This window comes from Solanum dulcamara, chromosome 8 (genome assembly GCF_947179165.1).
Source record: "Solanum dulcamara chromosome 8, daSolDulc1.2, whole genome shotgun sequence".
In the NCBI taxonomy this organism is placed as follows: Eukaryota; Viridiplantae; Streptophyta; class Magnoliopsida; order Solanales; family Solanaceae; genus Solanum; species Solanum dulcamara.
Window position 1 is genome coordinate 70,581,745 of NC_077244.1, and position 15,185 is coordinate 70,596,929.

The 15,185-nt window shown below is 36.3% G+C and overlaps 2 protein-coding genes across 2 annotated transcripts; one reads left to right on the forward strand and one right to left on the reverse strand.

The window, feature by feature from the left end:
* Positions 1-255: 255 nt before the first annotated feature.
* On the forward strand, positions 256-8,407 carry LOC129900779 (serine/threonine-protein phosphatase 2A 65 kDa regulatory subunit A beta isoform-like). The gene is made up of 13 exons (XM_055975823.1): positions 256-388; positions 1,016-1,431; positions 2,035-2,281; positions 3,423-3,535; positions 4,201-4,280; positions 4,557-4,698; positions 4,874-4,954; positions 5,399-5,503; positions 5,647-5,829; positions 6,546-6,638; positions 6,968-7,107; positions 7,186-7,252; positions 8,081-8,407. Exons 2-13 carry the CDS (start codon positions 1,039-1,041, stop codon positions 8,180-8,182), a joined length of 1,746 nt encoding a protein of 581 aa, XP_055831798.1. The 5' UTR covers positions 256-388; positions 1,016-1,038; the 3' UTR covers positions 8,183-8,407.
* Positions 8,408-9,457: 1,050 nt separating this feature from the next.
* Positions 9,458-14,072, reverse strand: LOC129900780 (aspartyl protease APCB1). Its single transcript, XM_055975824.1, has 9 exons — positions 13,324-14,072; positions 12,533-12,650; positions 11,588-11,817; positions 11,275-11,511; positions 10,701-10,848; positions 10,519-10,604; positions 10,093-10,207; positions 9,916-9,988; positions 9,458-9,712 (listed from the first exon to the last, which is right to left on the reverse strand). Exons 1-9 carry the CDS (start codon positions 13,908-13,910, stop codon positions 9,600-9,602), a joined length of 1,707 nt encoding a protein of 568 aa, XP_055831799.1. The 5' UTR covers positions 13,911-14,072; the 3' UTR covers positions 9,458-9,599.
* Positions 14,073-15,185: the final 1,113 nt, after the last annotated feature.

Sequence of the window (15,185 nt, forward strand, 5' to 3'; positions counted from 1 at the left end):
TCGAAATATATTGCATGACTTGGTTCGTTGCGTTGGTAAAATATTTATCCACATGATATGTTTATAATAAATTTATTATAACTAATAGTTTAATGAGGTGAAAATCTATACTCCATTAATGTGAGTTTTTCTTTTTCGTTTTCTTTATTTGGGTCATTAGTAATTTAGTAAAAAAGGTTTTCGGTATCAGGAAGTTAACAGTATTAAATAATTAAATTAAAATATATATACATATAAATTTAGAGTCCCAAAAATGCCAATAAAAGGAAAGAAAAAAAGAAGAAGAAGCCAAAAGCACCGGAATTAGCAGATCCTTCCCATCTTCTCCAGCGATAGATCAGTCTTCTGATCAATTTCTGCTACTTTCATTCCGTCCATTGCTTCCCAGGTATGAATCTCTATCTCTCTTTCACACACACAGAGAATACAGTTTAGATGCCTCGGCTTTGATATCTCAGTTTTCTAGAACCTTCTTTCCCTATTATTTTCTGTATCTTAAGGTTCAAGATTTCACTCAACCTATAAACTAGACACAGACATAGTCGCTTAAAATATATTGAATTTTGATGTACGCTATGGAAAGTCAGTTTTCATTTATATGAAAAACTGCTTCATAAATATGAGCAGCACTAATTACAAGTTACTTTTATGCTTCCGATCACTAATGTTAAGTGAAATATGCGAAAGATCAGTAATTTGGCCGATTTCTGTTTGAGTAGTTAATTTCTATTAGCGGTTAGTTATTTTGATCAGATCACTTCATTATGAGAGAGATTTGTTATACTGATGGCAATATTGTTTAATGTAGAATAGTGCCAGGTATCAGTTAAATTTTATTCTTTTATCTCTTTCTTTTGCAATTTACTCCTTACTGATTGATGTGAATGAATATTTTTCAGATATTTACTAATTGTCTTCTATTAATATTAAAAGAATGAAATCCCAGCTATTGATTTTTCAAAATATCTACTGTTCTTGTACAATAATTCGAGTTTTCATGATTATATATGGACAGATATTTTCACATTGCGAGAAACCATGTCGGGTATTGATGAGCCGTTGTATCCTATTGCGGTTTTGATTGATGAGTTGAAGAATGAAGACATCCAGCTTAGATTGAATTCAATCCGGCGATTGTCTACCATCGCCCGTGCTCTTGGTGAGGAGAGAACTCGGAAAGAGTTGATTCCATTTCTAAGTGAGAACAACGATGACGATGACGAAGTTCTTCTTGCAATGGCCGAAGAGTTGGGCATGTTTATTCCATATGTTGGAGGGGTTGAACATGCGCGTGTATTGCTTCCACCCTTGGAAGGTCTTGGTAGTGTTGAAGAGACTTGTGTTAGGGAAAAGGCAGTTGAGTCACTATGCAGAATTGGGTCTCAAATGAAGGAATCGGACTTGGTGGAGTCATTTATTCCGCTTGTGAAGGTTTGTCTGTTGTCCTAATATCTCGGAAATGCTGCTAGACTCTATTTCTATGTATGTTATAATTTATATAGCTCTAGCAACTCTTTAAGATTGGAAACTCCTATATTCTAGAGTATCTGTATAGGCCAGCCTGCTGTAAAAAGTAAAATAGTGTTATTCCTTCCCCCCCCCCCCCTTTTTTTTTTTGGTTGGTATTGTGTGCTTTTGAGACCTTAGATTAAGGCTGCTGCAACTTCAATATGCTAGCTTCTGATTTCACTTAGTTTAATAAAGAATACATACCTTACCTTTTTCAAAAAATCAGAAGCTGATGAAAGGTCTCATCTTGGCTTATATCAAAAAGAAATTGGCTTATACCAAAATGAAAGGTCACATAAAACAAGAGCTTATGTATTTTCGGAAGATATCACCTACGTATAGATGGGGTGTGTGTGTGTGTGTGTTGGCTAGAGTATTACTGCTTGTGTTTAATTTGATTGTTCCTTCATTGATTGGTGAATTTATTGTGCAAGTTACTAGACCAATACTCGTATCAAATATATGATCCTTCAAGATTGATCTTTTGAGATGTAGTGTAACATCTCCATGGTTTCTTGTAACCAGAGACTGGCTGCTGGAGAGTGGTTTACTGCTCGAGTTTCCTCCTGTGGATTGTTTCACATTGCCTATCCTAGTGCTCCAGAGCCATTAAAGAATGAACTTAGAACCATCTATAGCCAACTTTGCCAAGATGATATGCCTATGGTGAGGAGATCAGCTGCTACAAATCTTGGAAAGTTTGCTGCAACTATTGAACAACCCCATTTGAAGACTGACATCATGTCAATGTTTGAGACACTGACACAGGATGGTATGGTGTTTTCATTTCGTGCTCTTTGTATTTTATCATTTCTTTGGAGTGACGCAATTTGCTCTATGAAAGTGGTCTCTGTGTATAGCAAAAACCTTTGGAGTCAATTGAACTCTTGTTAATTCTGTTTGGCTCTTAATGGTTCTCTTTAGTCTTTAGGTTAACATAGTGTCTGGGGATAACTACTACAATTTTTGAGAATTATTTTGGAATGAGGATTTCCAAGTTGCCTCTGCTTTCGTGTGAGGATTGGTTCTAGCAATTGGGCTATTCAATAAAGGGCAGCCCGGTGCACTAAAGCTCCCGCTATGCGCAGGGTCCGGGGAAGGGCCCGACCATAAGGGTCTATTGTACGCAGCCTTACCTTGCATTTCTGCCAAAGGCTGTTTCTGCTGTGTAAATAACAGTTCAGAATTATTTTACTTTATCATTTCTGTTGACTCTAGTAACTTATCTCATAATAGTGTCTAGGTATGAGAGAAGTATTGGAAAGAATGGTAAGATATTAGTGTTGATACACCCATTTTTGTTCAACAGGTCAATGAGCATGTAAAAAGACGAAATTCATTGAAATATAGCACGCGTTTGGTGCTGTTTTTTTTTCTTAATAAAATATACCTTACTTTTCTCAAAAAGTTCTATGACTGAGGTTTTTTTAAATTTGTGTGCATATTCTAGGTACATCTTCAAGGGTCCTTTCTTGTTCCTTAGATTTGAGTGCATACACTCATCTGAGATAGAGGAACAATTATCATACTCTTTTTTTCTTTGACTGTTTCATTTTGTCTTAAATCAGTTCATGAGTGTGGGCGATACTTCAGAATGCACTAAAGCTTGCTAAAGGTTGAAGCTATCCATAATCAAATCATGTCTAAAGGTTGTTGTGCGCAAACCATTTGAAGTTGTGGAAGCTTCAACAATATCTTCTTTTTTATCCCTTCCCTTTTCATTGAAAAAATTCCAAAGCCTGATCAATTTCTATTTGTCAAGGACTAGCCTGTATGTGTCTTATTTAAGAATTGTTTGCTTTTTGTTGACCATACTAATATTCTATTAGTGCTTTATAGTTGGTGTCTTTGTTGAGCTCTATTTGGTTTACTTAATTTGTCTGTCTGACTAAGATGGAATTGGTTCTATTCAGATCAAGATTCTGTCCGTTTATTGGCTGTTGAGGATTGTGCTGCTTTGGGGAAGCTGCTCGAGCCTAAAGACTGTGTAGCACAAATTCTGCCCGTCATAGTTAATTTTGCGCAGGTTGGCCCACCAAGCTTTACATAAATATTTTTACCTGCATGCAAATGTAGTTTTATGAAGATTTCTGCCATGTGGCCTTTCTGGATATCTTATAGTAATATCGGTACAGTAGTTCTTTTGTCACTTATGACTGTAGCTTTGCTCAGTCTTGACACTTTAAGCTTGACGAAGTATTAGGCGATTGTCTGGGAGTTCTTTTATTATTTCACAAATGAAGTTAAATTTTTTTAGCAATTAGCATTAGCTGAAAGTATATGCATATTGATGCATAGGCTGAAAAAATCCCAATAAATTCTTTTTTATCCGTTTATGAGAGGTAGTTCGAGAGGATGCAAAATGTTTCAGGCCTTGAGGTTGTAGAAAAGGATTAAGTGTTGAATTAAATTTTTCCCTTTTGCCGTTCTTTTCCCTGACATAATCGCGAATGGGGGGGGGGGGGTAGTTCTCATTTTGTTCTCAATCACATGTGAATTCCAACGAATGACGTTGATGATATAACCCCTATGTTAATTTCTTTTTCCTTTCTGGAATTTGGTTGTTTTGCTTATTTGTATGATCAACTAATGTGGTATATTCATGCAACCAAACAGTGCTGCTTTGTCAGTTCATAGTGGCATACTGACTGTAATTACTGATGTTTATTACCTCTTTATCCATTTGAACAGGATAAGTCTTGGCGTGTTCGTTACATGGTTGCAAATCAACTTTATGAACTTTGTGAGGCAGTTGGACCAGAGGCTACCAGGTAGATATTTGCGATACGGTGCATTTCTCATGTTCTGTAATCTGTGTTACAATTTACACCTTTGATAATTCAACCTTGCCAGGCAAATGAAGTATGTGTTTTCCATTCCTGAATCTTCTGTTCTTTCTTTTTCATGCTCGAAACTGAACATGATGTGAATATCAATATCGCACAAATTTTTCTCACTACAAGGATTTCTTTTTCTTTTTCTATTTTTGGTTTGCTATCAAGTTCTCTCCATTATGACTAACTTGTGACCACCATAAAATTCATCAGAACGGATTTGGTCCCTGCCTATGTTCGGCTACTTCGTGATAATGAGGCTGAAGTGCGTATAGCTGCTGCTGGCAAGGTGACTAAGTTCTGCCGTATTTTGAGTCCTGAGCTTGCTATCCAGCATATCCTTCCTTGTGTGAAGGTAGAAACTTTATGAAGTTCCTTTTCTATTTTACTGTCCCGTATTCCAATCTTTTGATTTCTACGGATAATGTCTCCTTGTGTGATTCCTTCTCTTAGTACATCTAAAGATCAATCATCAAATGATCCTTAATGAATTTTTGTAAGTTTAACTAAAGGTACATTATTTTTCATAGGAACTATCATCAGATTCATCCCAGCATGTTCGTTCTGCTTTGGCTTCAGTTATCATGGGAATGGCTCCTATTTTAGGAAAGGTATAAATACGTCTGTGCACCAAAATATTGAATTTGCTATCTCATTATGGTCTATATTGGTACAGTAAAGTTCAGGTTCTGTCCATTTTGCTTCTGATTGTTGTCCTAGTATAACTTGCTCATTCCCTTGTTCTTCTGTCTGCTTAATCCTTCTTTAACTTTTCTTACCTTTTCTTGAGTCCCAAGTTTGTTATGGATTACTGTGTAAGCACATGATTAGCAGCTTATCCTGAAGAATTTTTTCTGAGTCTTACAGCCAGTATGGTGTTTATTATGTTTTTTTTACTTTGATGATGTCATTTACAATATCGTTCTCAATTTAGTTTTTGAACCCAAAATAATACCTTATCCTGGAATACGCTTGACTTTCGTTGTGGCGTTGTCCGATTTTTGGTCAATGATATCTCTAACAGGAGTTTAATGTTTCCGTACTGGTTATTGTAGGATGCAACTATCGAGCAGCTTCTCCCGATTTTTCTCTCTCTTCTGAAGGATGAGTTTCCTGATGTTCGTTTGAATATCATCAGTAAGCTTGATCAAGTAAACCAGGTTAGCTATAATTCCTTATTATAATTCTGTACGTGAAGTTACTTTGCCTTATTTGAGGCTTGGTGGCTTCTGAATCTACCTACCTATATCATGTTTGTCAATTGTCATGTTCTCCTATTTTAAACTAAATCAATTTATTGCAGGTAATTGGAATTGATTTGCTCTCCCAATCACTGCTGCCAGCTATTGTTGAACTTGCAGAGGATAGACACTGGAGGGTTCGGCTTGCAATAATTGAGTACATACCTCTATTGGCAAGTCAGCTGGGGGTTGGCTTTTTTGATGACAAGCTTGGTGCTCTATGCATGCAATGGCTAAAAGATAAGGTTTGTATGAAGCTTTCTGTTACTTGTTTATGTCTGCTGATTCTTTAGAGAGAAAGAACTGTGAATATTCTGGTTTATGTCTGGATAAAGTGATTGTAACCAGTTGCCTGTTCTGTGAACTGTGGTATAAAGGCATAAAAAAGTCACTATGGTCTGTGTTTTCTGGGGAGCAGCATTTGTTCTGGAAGAAAGAAAGTCAGCATGTCACTGGGAATTGGTCACATATAGGCATATCGTGACAATGAGAGACACATTAATGGCGTAAAGTTACAAGGAGCAATATTACATGACTTTTTCTTTTTAAGAAGTTACTATTGAGACTGCCTCTGGAAAGCCATTATCTGATAGGATGTCACATGATATGAATTATGAAGTCATACCATTTCTTTGTCCTGATGGAGGATTAAATTTTGTTCAGTCAAGATACAGGGAACTTGCTTACTCAGGAAGGATCCATATTTTAGGTCACTGGCGTACTCTGATGGAATAGTTCTGCTGTCCTGATTCTTTGGTCTCAATTCCCCCCCTTTGAGATCATATCTGATGCTTCTTCTTGTTATGGTCACTTAGTATCTTGAATATTACTTGTGCATCCGTCCTTACTTCTCTCAGGAGATATACTCAAAATGAAAAAATTCCATCACGTTATGCAACTCTTTGTAATGTTCTTGTGTTCCTTTTTTATGTCTTTCTTATTATCATTCGTCAACTTGCAGGTTTACTCTATTAGAGATGCAGCAGCAAACAATGTTAAGCGCCTTGCTGAGGAATTTGGTCCAACATGGGCAATGGAGCATATAATTCCACAGGTTTTCCATTGCCTTTAATAAACTGGTTGATAGTTGGTGATGTGATAATTTTAGCAGTTTCTTCTTCAAGATAAAAGTATTTAATGCTATTGTTCTCGATTTTATACATTGTTTATCACTGATTATGAAGAGAATCATTTCTTGGTCTGTTCTTTGATGAGTCATGATATGTCGAATATCTTGTCCAGAATCAATACATTGCTGTACGATGTTGCAGATTAATAATTTTTAGTAGACATTATCTGAATTCAAATTCAACTATTAGAACCTTTCACATTTCTGGTCTTAGATTTTTCCTCTTTAAATAATTTGACTGATTCATTTTTCAGGTGTTGGATATGATTAGTGACCCACACTATCTTTACCGAATGACCATCCTTCATGCAATTTCTCTTCTTGCCCCTGTCATGGGCTCAGAAATTACTTGCTCCAAACTTCTTCCGGTTATAATTACTGCATCAAAAGACAGGTTATTCTTCAGTGTATTTATGATTTACCATTTTGTTGGCTAATTGTTAACTTACAGGTCTATACTTGCATGTTCCAGGGTACCGAATATCAAGTTCAATGTGGCTAAGGTGTTGCAGTCTGTTATTCCAATAGTTGAACAATCTGTAAGCATCAATTTCTTCTCATTGGTTTAAACGCTGACGTGTGTGTATTTGTGTATTTCATGCATTTGCTATATTATTTGTAAACTAGACTGTCTAGTGAGCAACTCCACCTATGGTAATAGCCTATTTGAACTCCGCATAACTAGTCCCAGGTCCCGACAAAGTAGAAGAGTTGTAGGTTGAAGGTAAGTATAAAAATAGGCAAATTATGACGGTTGTTTGTATTAATGAATGCATTTGGTTGCACTCCGCTAGGCACGAGTTACATCAGCATCCAGGTATAACAATAAATGAACAAAATGGACTTGAGAATAGAGCAGAATCTAAAATAAGGATTTATCTAATCCAACCATTTTGGGATGATGCATAATTGATTGATAGACTGTCTACTGAGCCTTGGTAAAAATGTAATGACTAATATATTCATGGAAGTTAAAAGTGAAGATTCGACTTGAAATGCTTTGATAGGGGACATTTCTTTTATCATCTCATGAATTATGTGAGAAGAGTTTTTATTGCTGGAAGTGTGAAAAGAAAAGAAATCTGAGTGACGACTTGCCAGTCAAATAGTTTCACCATATTCTCTGTCAAATTCTAATCTGGTATGATAATCTTGGTAGTGTCCAATTAACTTCTAAACACTGGAATTTTTTTTTATTTTTATTTTTTTTTGGGGGGGGGAGGGAGGGGGACGGGGTTGCAGGAGTAAGGTAGTAGAGGAATTCTCCTAGTTTTGTGTGTCTTTTTCGGCGATCTCAATGTATTTCAGATTCTTTGGATTTCTAACATATGAGTCTGCCACTATTAACCATGAGTCTTTATGTGCAGGTTGTGGAGAACACAATTCGACCATGTTTGGTTGAACTCAGCGAGGACCCAGATGTTGATGTTAGGTTTTTCGCCAACCAAGCCCTACAAGCAACCAAGTGATAATGTCGTCTAGGTTAAAGGAAATTGAATAGTTCAAATGTAATTTTCTCCTTGTGTATTGTCAAGTGTGAACAAAGATGTACTAGAGCTTTTGTCGTCTTTAGATATCACATATCATTCTTGTCAAGCATATTTGGACATCGTCTAAGAAAAGTTACTTCAAGGTATGACAGCATTTTTGTTTCAACCCACCATAAAAGTAAATACAATAGAACTTGAGTACAAGGTTTTATGTTGTGTTGGTGGTTTCTCAAGGAAATTGCTCATGAATTTGAATTAGATTCTTCAATTGGAAATTCGATGTGGAAATTCCAACGAGGGCGGGGTAAACCAGACTCTACAAATTAAAACTTCAAATTAAACCACATTGACAATATTGTGCTCTTATGATGCTCCTGGTCTCCTCTTTTTTTTTTAATCTTCGGGAAGCTCGTCTCAGTTTAAACATTGTGGACATCTCTCGTATCTTCTTTATCTTGCTGATTATTCCTGTTTGTTTGAACCGTGCATATTGGGGTGATCGTTGCATCTTGGGGCTACTGATTTGCAGTTCTAGCAGGATGGAAATTTTTTGACACCTTCCTAAAGAATTATTAGGTATTGTGGAATCTGGAGAAAGAGCCACGAATATATTGATTGGAGTTGCTGAGCACCGACTTCACTGGGAAAATGACAAGGCCAACAGAGGTGTGTTGATAGATATGTTTTCCCTGACTTGCACACAAAGTTGACTGAAGGACATTAGCACCTCAATTTTTCTATTCGGCTTACACACATCTCAATTAGGATATATCTTTAACAATCCACTGACAATAGTACTAAGTAATTTTGTCACCAAGGTGTTATTATGTAAACCATTAGTAAGAAATCCCCTACTTTTTTTTGTTTCGATTAGAATTTAAATCATGATTTTTGTCCACTTCATTGACGCGCTCTTGGATGCTTACAATCTTCGCTAATTTTGCCACAAAGTTGATTGAAGTTTCAAGCACATTACCACGTCCTACTACCCCCCCTCCCCAAGCCCAAAAATGGAAGATAACATTATATCCACTTTCCTCTAATGGGCAGTCGTATTATTAACGCGGTTGATTAAATTGGAGAAATAGGATTACCTCTTTTACATGAATAACCTGCTTTTGAATGGTGTACAATTAGTGGGATAACAAAATAGACAGTGCAAACATTTTGTTAAGTGTTCAATTTTTGTACTAGGAATGGTCACGATTTTATTAACATTGCATCAAATAGAAGAAAAAATGAAGCTTGAAAGCGTGGTACAAAAAATTGGATATGCACATTATGACCATACCTACATCAGAAAGTAGAACAAATATATACAGTCTCTTCCCAAACATATAGATAGGAAGAATAACAGTGTGCGATGACTGTAGAAATGTTGTTATAGTGTTCTCTATCAAAAAAATGGAAGACTCGGAAGTTTCTCTGGCCGTTCACAATTTGATCTAATCCACCCAATCTTCTGGTTAACGTTGTCATACACGAACAACTGACCACGTAGTGAAATATCTGCAAGGGAGCACATGTAGTATTTTAATGGACTATTATGGATTTGAGCCATTTAAGAGTTATGATGGAAGCTTTTAATATATATACACATATATCAAAATCTAAGAAAAGCTCCAAGTCCTACTGACTAACAAGTTGCTCCTGAACATCTATTCAGCTTAAATAAGTATATAATGACATTCTGTCAATTTAGGAAACAATACCTCCAAGTATTATAGCAGAACCATCATGAACGTTGCTTCCATTAAGTATACCTAAGCACACATTTCCCTTTTCCTGCAGTACAACAGTTTTCCGTTGTTGGTTGAGAAAGGAAGCAAAAGAAGAGGGGGAGGGGACGACAAAGCACCAATGACCAAGAAAAGTAAGAGATTACTCACACTTAAAGTCAAATACCCTTCAGCAGTAATCAAGAGCTTAGTGGACACGATACGCCACTTGCTTCCGAATTGAAGGTTTAGAGGTTTGAAGAATTGTCCAACCTCTGCAATAGATCTGCATGCAAAATAACAAAAAGGAATAATTATACTAGCAAGGAGTCATCAGCTGGCTTGTAAATGTAACTCTGGCTTTAAGCAGAAATTATTTTCATTTAGAGCTGGCGTCAAAAGTTACATCACAAAGTCAAGCAAAAAGTTTCGTGCTGATTTGATGATCTCTCAATTGATATTATTTCCTGTATCTCTGTGCTAGCTCTAGAAGAAAAATTTCTCGAAAACACTAATAGTACCATAAAACTTCCGAATTTAACTGTCAACTCCTGCAACGGTGCAACCAATCATTAATTAACTTTATTGGTGTTCTACCTTACTGGAAATTTAGCTCGCCAGCAAATGGGTAATGTCGTATCTGATGTATCCTTGATAAGATCTTCACTGGAAATCTCTTCAAGCTGCAATCATCATGAAAAAAGGTGCAAATAGTTGGTGAATAATCATCAGAGAAGTTTGTGATCTTCTGAAGGAATGGATTGCTCAGTCTGACTAACCATGGACATTAAAGCTTTGTATGCCTGATCTGTAAAATATGTATAAGTGCTGCCACTGTCAAACACTACAGTACCTTGTCCATCTCTGCCTAATCGAAGCTCTTTGCCTCCATAATTCATTTTCATCAATTGTGCTTGATAAAGATTACTAAACATGAAAGGATGAGGGTTAATAAAGACCTGAGAATATACCATAAGTCAGGACACTGGGCCGAAGTAATCAGCACTTACAGAAACTGAAAAGAAGATAACTCAGACAAGTAAAAATGATATGGAAATATTTCTGTCATTCTTTTGTTTAGCTTTATAGTTTGGACATTTGTCAGCATCTCTTCTTAAGTAGCATCAGAGGATGACGAAAACCATCAACAGAGAAAGCAGTTTGCAACCTTCAAAGCTTATGTGAAGAAGAACCAGCCATATAAATTGGGGATCTTATTATAACCTAAAGAAAGCAAGAAATGGAACAAAAAAGGCAACTCAAAGAGACCTTAATTGTAAGCAAAGCCAAAGGAGGAGTAAATATACTAGTACTAAAAAGGAAACGGGGCAACCGCCAAAATACTATACTCACGGAAAAGGGGTATTCAGCATAGGGACCCATGACATCCGCCACTGTGGGACAAAGTCATTGCCTAAGAACAAGTAGCCCCCATTTGTATCAGTGCGAAGACAATGTCCAATAACATTGTTGATTAACCCATGACTCGCTAGCTGAGAAGGCAAACTGATTGGAGCTCTGCTAAGTCCAAGGATCCCATCAGTGCTTGCTAAAGTGTTGAGAAGTGTGCCTTGCTGATCATATGCACAGCTGACAAACACAAACCAAAACTTACAACCTTATAAAGTAGTATGGCCACAAAGTGAAGGAATGGATTAACATTTACCCGAAAACAACATTTGGCTTGGTTCCTGTCCCATTTGCAAGCACCAATTGAAGCTCATCCTTTGCAAGAACCCCAACAGAAGAGCTGCGGTCAGCGTATTCTATCTCATAATCACATTGATGGCAATTATCACAATACTTGGATCTCAGATTCTCTTGAACCTCAACACAATAGGGGTTTTTGAGAGGTATCATATTGACATTTCTGGGCTTGTACAATGGGTGGGCTCCCTGGGAAAGCTTTAAGTTAGAAACTAGTATAGGATCACAAGTTTGAAAATAAAGAGCAGACTTTCTAATTATGCTTGGGCAACTCAAGTGGTGGAGAAAGTGTGATTGGAGAGGCCCAGCACCTCATCCACCACTACCTGGGTGGTGCAATAATAAGTGCATAAGGCATGCCACACTAATCAACCCCTTTCAAAGGGCCCACAAGTAAGACATAGACAGATGATTTCTGAACAGGAGCACTTCACCGCAATGGGAGGACTAGACCCCAGAAAAAGGAAGGGCGAGCATAAGATGGGGACTCCAAGTTCAATGCCAATAACAGAACAACACACTTTTATCACATCATCATCCTTCATGATGAGTTTTGTTTCTGAACCAATAAAGACGACATCAACAAGAAGTATTAAACTACGAAAACATTAGACCATTTCTCACTTGAATTAGAATATCTTAAAACTTTGACCAAAACTCATCGGGTTATTTGGAGAAAGGACGTGTCGTCTTTAGAGCAATAACAATTTGCAGTGTGTCTGATTAATGCCATGGTACAAGGAACTACATGTCATTTATTAACTAAAAACATCTTTTTCAATCTTGTTTCCCACATCTCCCTATCAAATAGTAGTATTCATAGCTAGCACCTTCTGCTATGCTAGTGATAATAGTAGAACTAGAAGAAGAAGCTAGTAACAACAAAGCAAGGTCTAGGCATCACCTTAGCACAACTAGTGCATGGAGCATCACATTGGATCCACATCAAGTCACTTCCCGTATCAATATCAAGAAAATAAGGCTTAGGAGGATTCCCAACAAGCATATATGTGTAGTACAACCTATACAGGAAATAATGTTAAAATCAACTTTGTACTCAAGTTGAACAATTCATGACCCAATTGCACCTTATAGCAACAAATATATCACTTAGAGTGCACGGGAAATTTTAAAGATGAAGAGTACGGAGAATTATCAATCAAATAGGTTATTCAATTAGAGTTACCCGACATCCTGAGATTAAAATTCTAAAGGCACTTTGGAGAGTCAAGTTATCAATCCCGTTCTCCTTGGCAGGCAACAATTGAGCAAGTTGAAAATGGTTTAGACTTAGACTGAGAAGAAAATGTCACAATAGGATGATAAGGAAAATGTGGGAACCTCTCTCTCATGAATTTGAAAGAATAACTGGACAGCTTATATGATTGCTTTGTCAACTAATGAGATTCCTATCACCAGGTTCTACAAGTCCGAGTTCGACTACAATAATTTGACTTTGGTCATTATACAGATGCCCTGACATAATTCTGCCAGTAAAGGGTATTTAACTCTTTTAACTTGTTTACACGTAGAATACTGGCAACCAACTAAAAACAGTCAATATTTGTGAAAAGCCTCCAAATATGTAAAGGACCTTCATGGAACAGGCACCAAATAGTCAACGACTTCAGAAATGATCATGAAATCAAATATACAAAAGGAAATTCAGTTGGAAAATAGTTCAACCAAACGTACCCTTCCGAATGAATATTACCCCTAACAGGAAAATTAACAGAAGAGTCCAACTTAGTTGCAGCAGAAACAGACTTGACAATCTTTTCTTGATTCATGACCCGCTCCGTAACGATATCCGGTTTGAAATCCACAAACCTCCCAAGTTTGAATTCAACATCCGTTCTTGAATTCCAGGTACCACCACGCTTAGGATACAAAGGAAGAATAAACGAACTGATGGAACTACTACGATCGCGTTCCACATCACGTAATTCGAAAAGGGTCTCTTGGGTGAGTGAAGACCAGAAAGATAAGGCAATCAGAGAGATACCCAGAAGTCCAAGAACGATTTTTAGGCGGAAAAAGAACGATCTTTCTAAAGAAACATGAAGAAAGCCGGTATTTGGATCTTGGTGCGGAACTGAATTTTGTTCTTCTTGGTTATGCGGTTGGCTTTGATGTGGTGGTTCTCGTTGTTGCTGCTGATGTGGCGGTGAATCGGAGAGTGTAAATGCAGTTATGGTTTTGCCTAAAGAAGGGTTGTCAGGAGGTGGTAGTGTGATTATCACTACCCCTTGTAGTGGAGAAGAGTCTTTTGTCTCCTCCATTACTGTATTGCTCTGAATTGGCTGAAGATGAAGAAAAGTGTCCTTTAATTCTACCTGCTCCAGTCTGCTGCTGGAACGCGAAGTCAATGAAAATGAATAGAATAATGGATGATGACTGAAACAATTTGAAAATTGGAATATACCAAGCACTTTCTGGGAATGTTGTTGTTGTTTCTGGGAATGTGAGGCCACATGCCATTCAAAATCAAATCGAAATTCATAATCTAATTTCTTATTGATTTAGTAATTTTAGTAATAATTTTAGTTTTATTATTGAGTTGTTTTTTTAATATATTAATCGATAATCAGATAGTAAATTAATAAATTATATTTTTATCATTTGATATATAAAGTTCTTAAATCCGTACTTTTATTTTTGGGTAACTCAAACTCTCAATTATTCAACGATGTGTCACTGTCTACTTTTGAACAAGATGTAATTTGTCAATTCATGTGTATGATTTATTTGATTTGTCACATTTTAAAGTGATTTTCAATGATTTTTCTTTGTGTGTGACAAATCTTAACGATTAAACAGACAACGATCAATAATCAATAAAATAATAATCGATAAGCAATATATTAATGATTCTATAACGATTTAGCATGACTACAAACCGATAACCGATAAATTGAATAAAAACTTTAAAATTATACTAAACCAATCGATACTCAAACCTACTATTATACCCTCTTCGTCCCAAAGTAAGCATCCATACCAAAAATTAAGTCTATTAAAAAATTAATAATTATAATATATAATTTATTGAATTGCTATTCTTTAATAAACGCCTCTGGCAAATTGAACATTGTTGAAAAAATATAATTGTAAACATTAAAATTATATTAGATTTAAATCCGTAAATTAATTGGGACTATATTAAATTCAAGAAAATAGTTCAAATGATGTGGCAATTCAAATCAAATAAATGATCCACTAAAAGCACACCAATGTGTCAAAATTATGTGGCAATCCAAATCAAATTAAAGGAGCCACTAAAATCACACCACGTGTCAGAGTTATATGGCAATCTACGTCAAATTAAATGAGCCATTAGAATCATGCCATGTGCCAAAATTATGTGGTAATCGAAGTTAAATTAAATAAGCTACTAAAATCATGCCACATGTCGAAATTATGTGGCAATTTAAGTCAAATTAAATGAGTCACTAGAATAATACCACTTGTGACATGTTCTGACCAATTAAATTAAAGTTCTTCACCAAAAAATTTAATTGATCAGTTCAAACCAACCAATCAAATCATACCTTCAT

Bases quoted from the DNA above. Each gene is read 5' to 3' on its own strand.
- LOC129900780 (XM_055975824.1), bottom strand. From the start codon at position 13,910: ATGGAGGAGACAAAAGACTCTTCTCCACTACAAGGGGTAGTGATAATC. The intron at 12,651-13,323 runs GTACGTTTGGTT...TTTCCTGTATAG, and splicing joins GGTAATATTCATTCGGAAGG to GTTGTACTACACATATATGC. The intron at 9,989-10,092 runs GTGAGTAATCTC...GTTGTACTGCAG, and splicing joins AAGGGTATTTGACTTTAAGT to GAAAAGGGAAATGTGTGCTT.
- LOC129900779 (XM_055975823.1), top strand. From the start codon at position 1,039: ATGTCGGGTATTGATGAGCCGTTGTATCCTATTGCGGTTTTGATTGAT. The intron at 4,699-4,873 runs GTAGAAACTTTA...TATTTTTCATAG, and splicing joins ATATCCTTCCTTGTGTGAAG to GAACTATCATCAGATTCATC. The intron at 6,639-6,967 runs GTTTTCCATTGC...TTCATTTTTCAG, and splicing joins TGGAGCATATAATTCCACAG to GTGTTGGATATGATTAGTGA.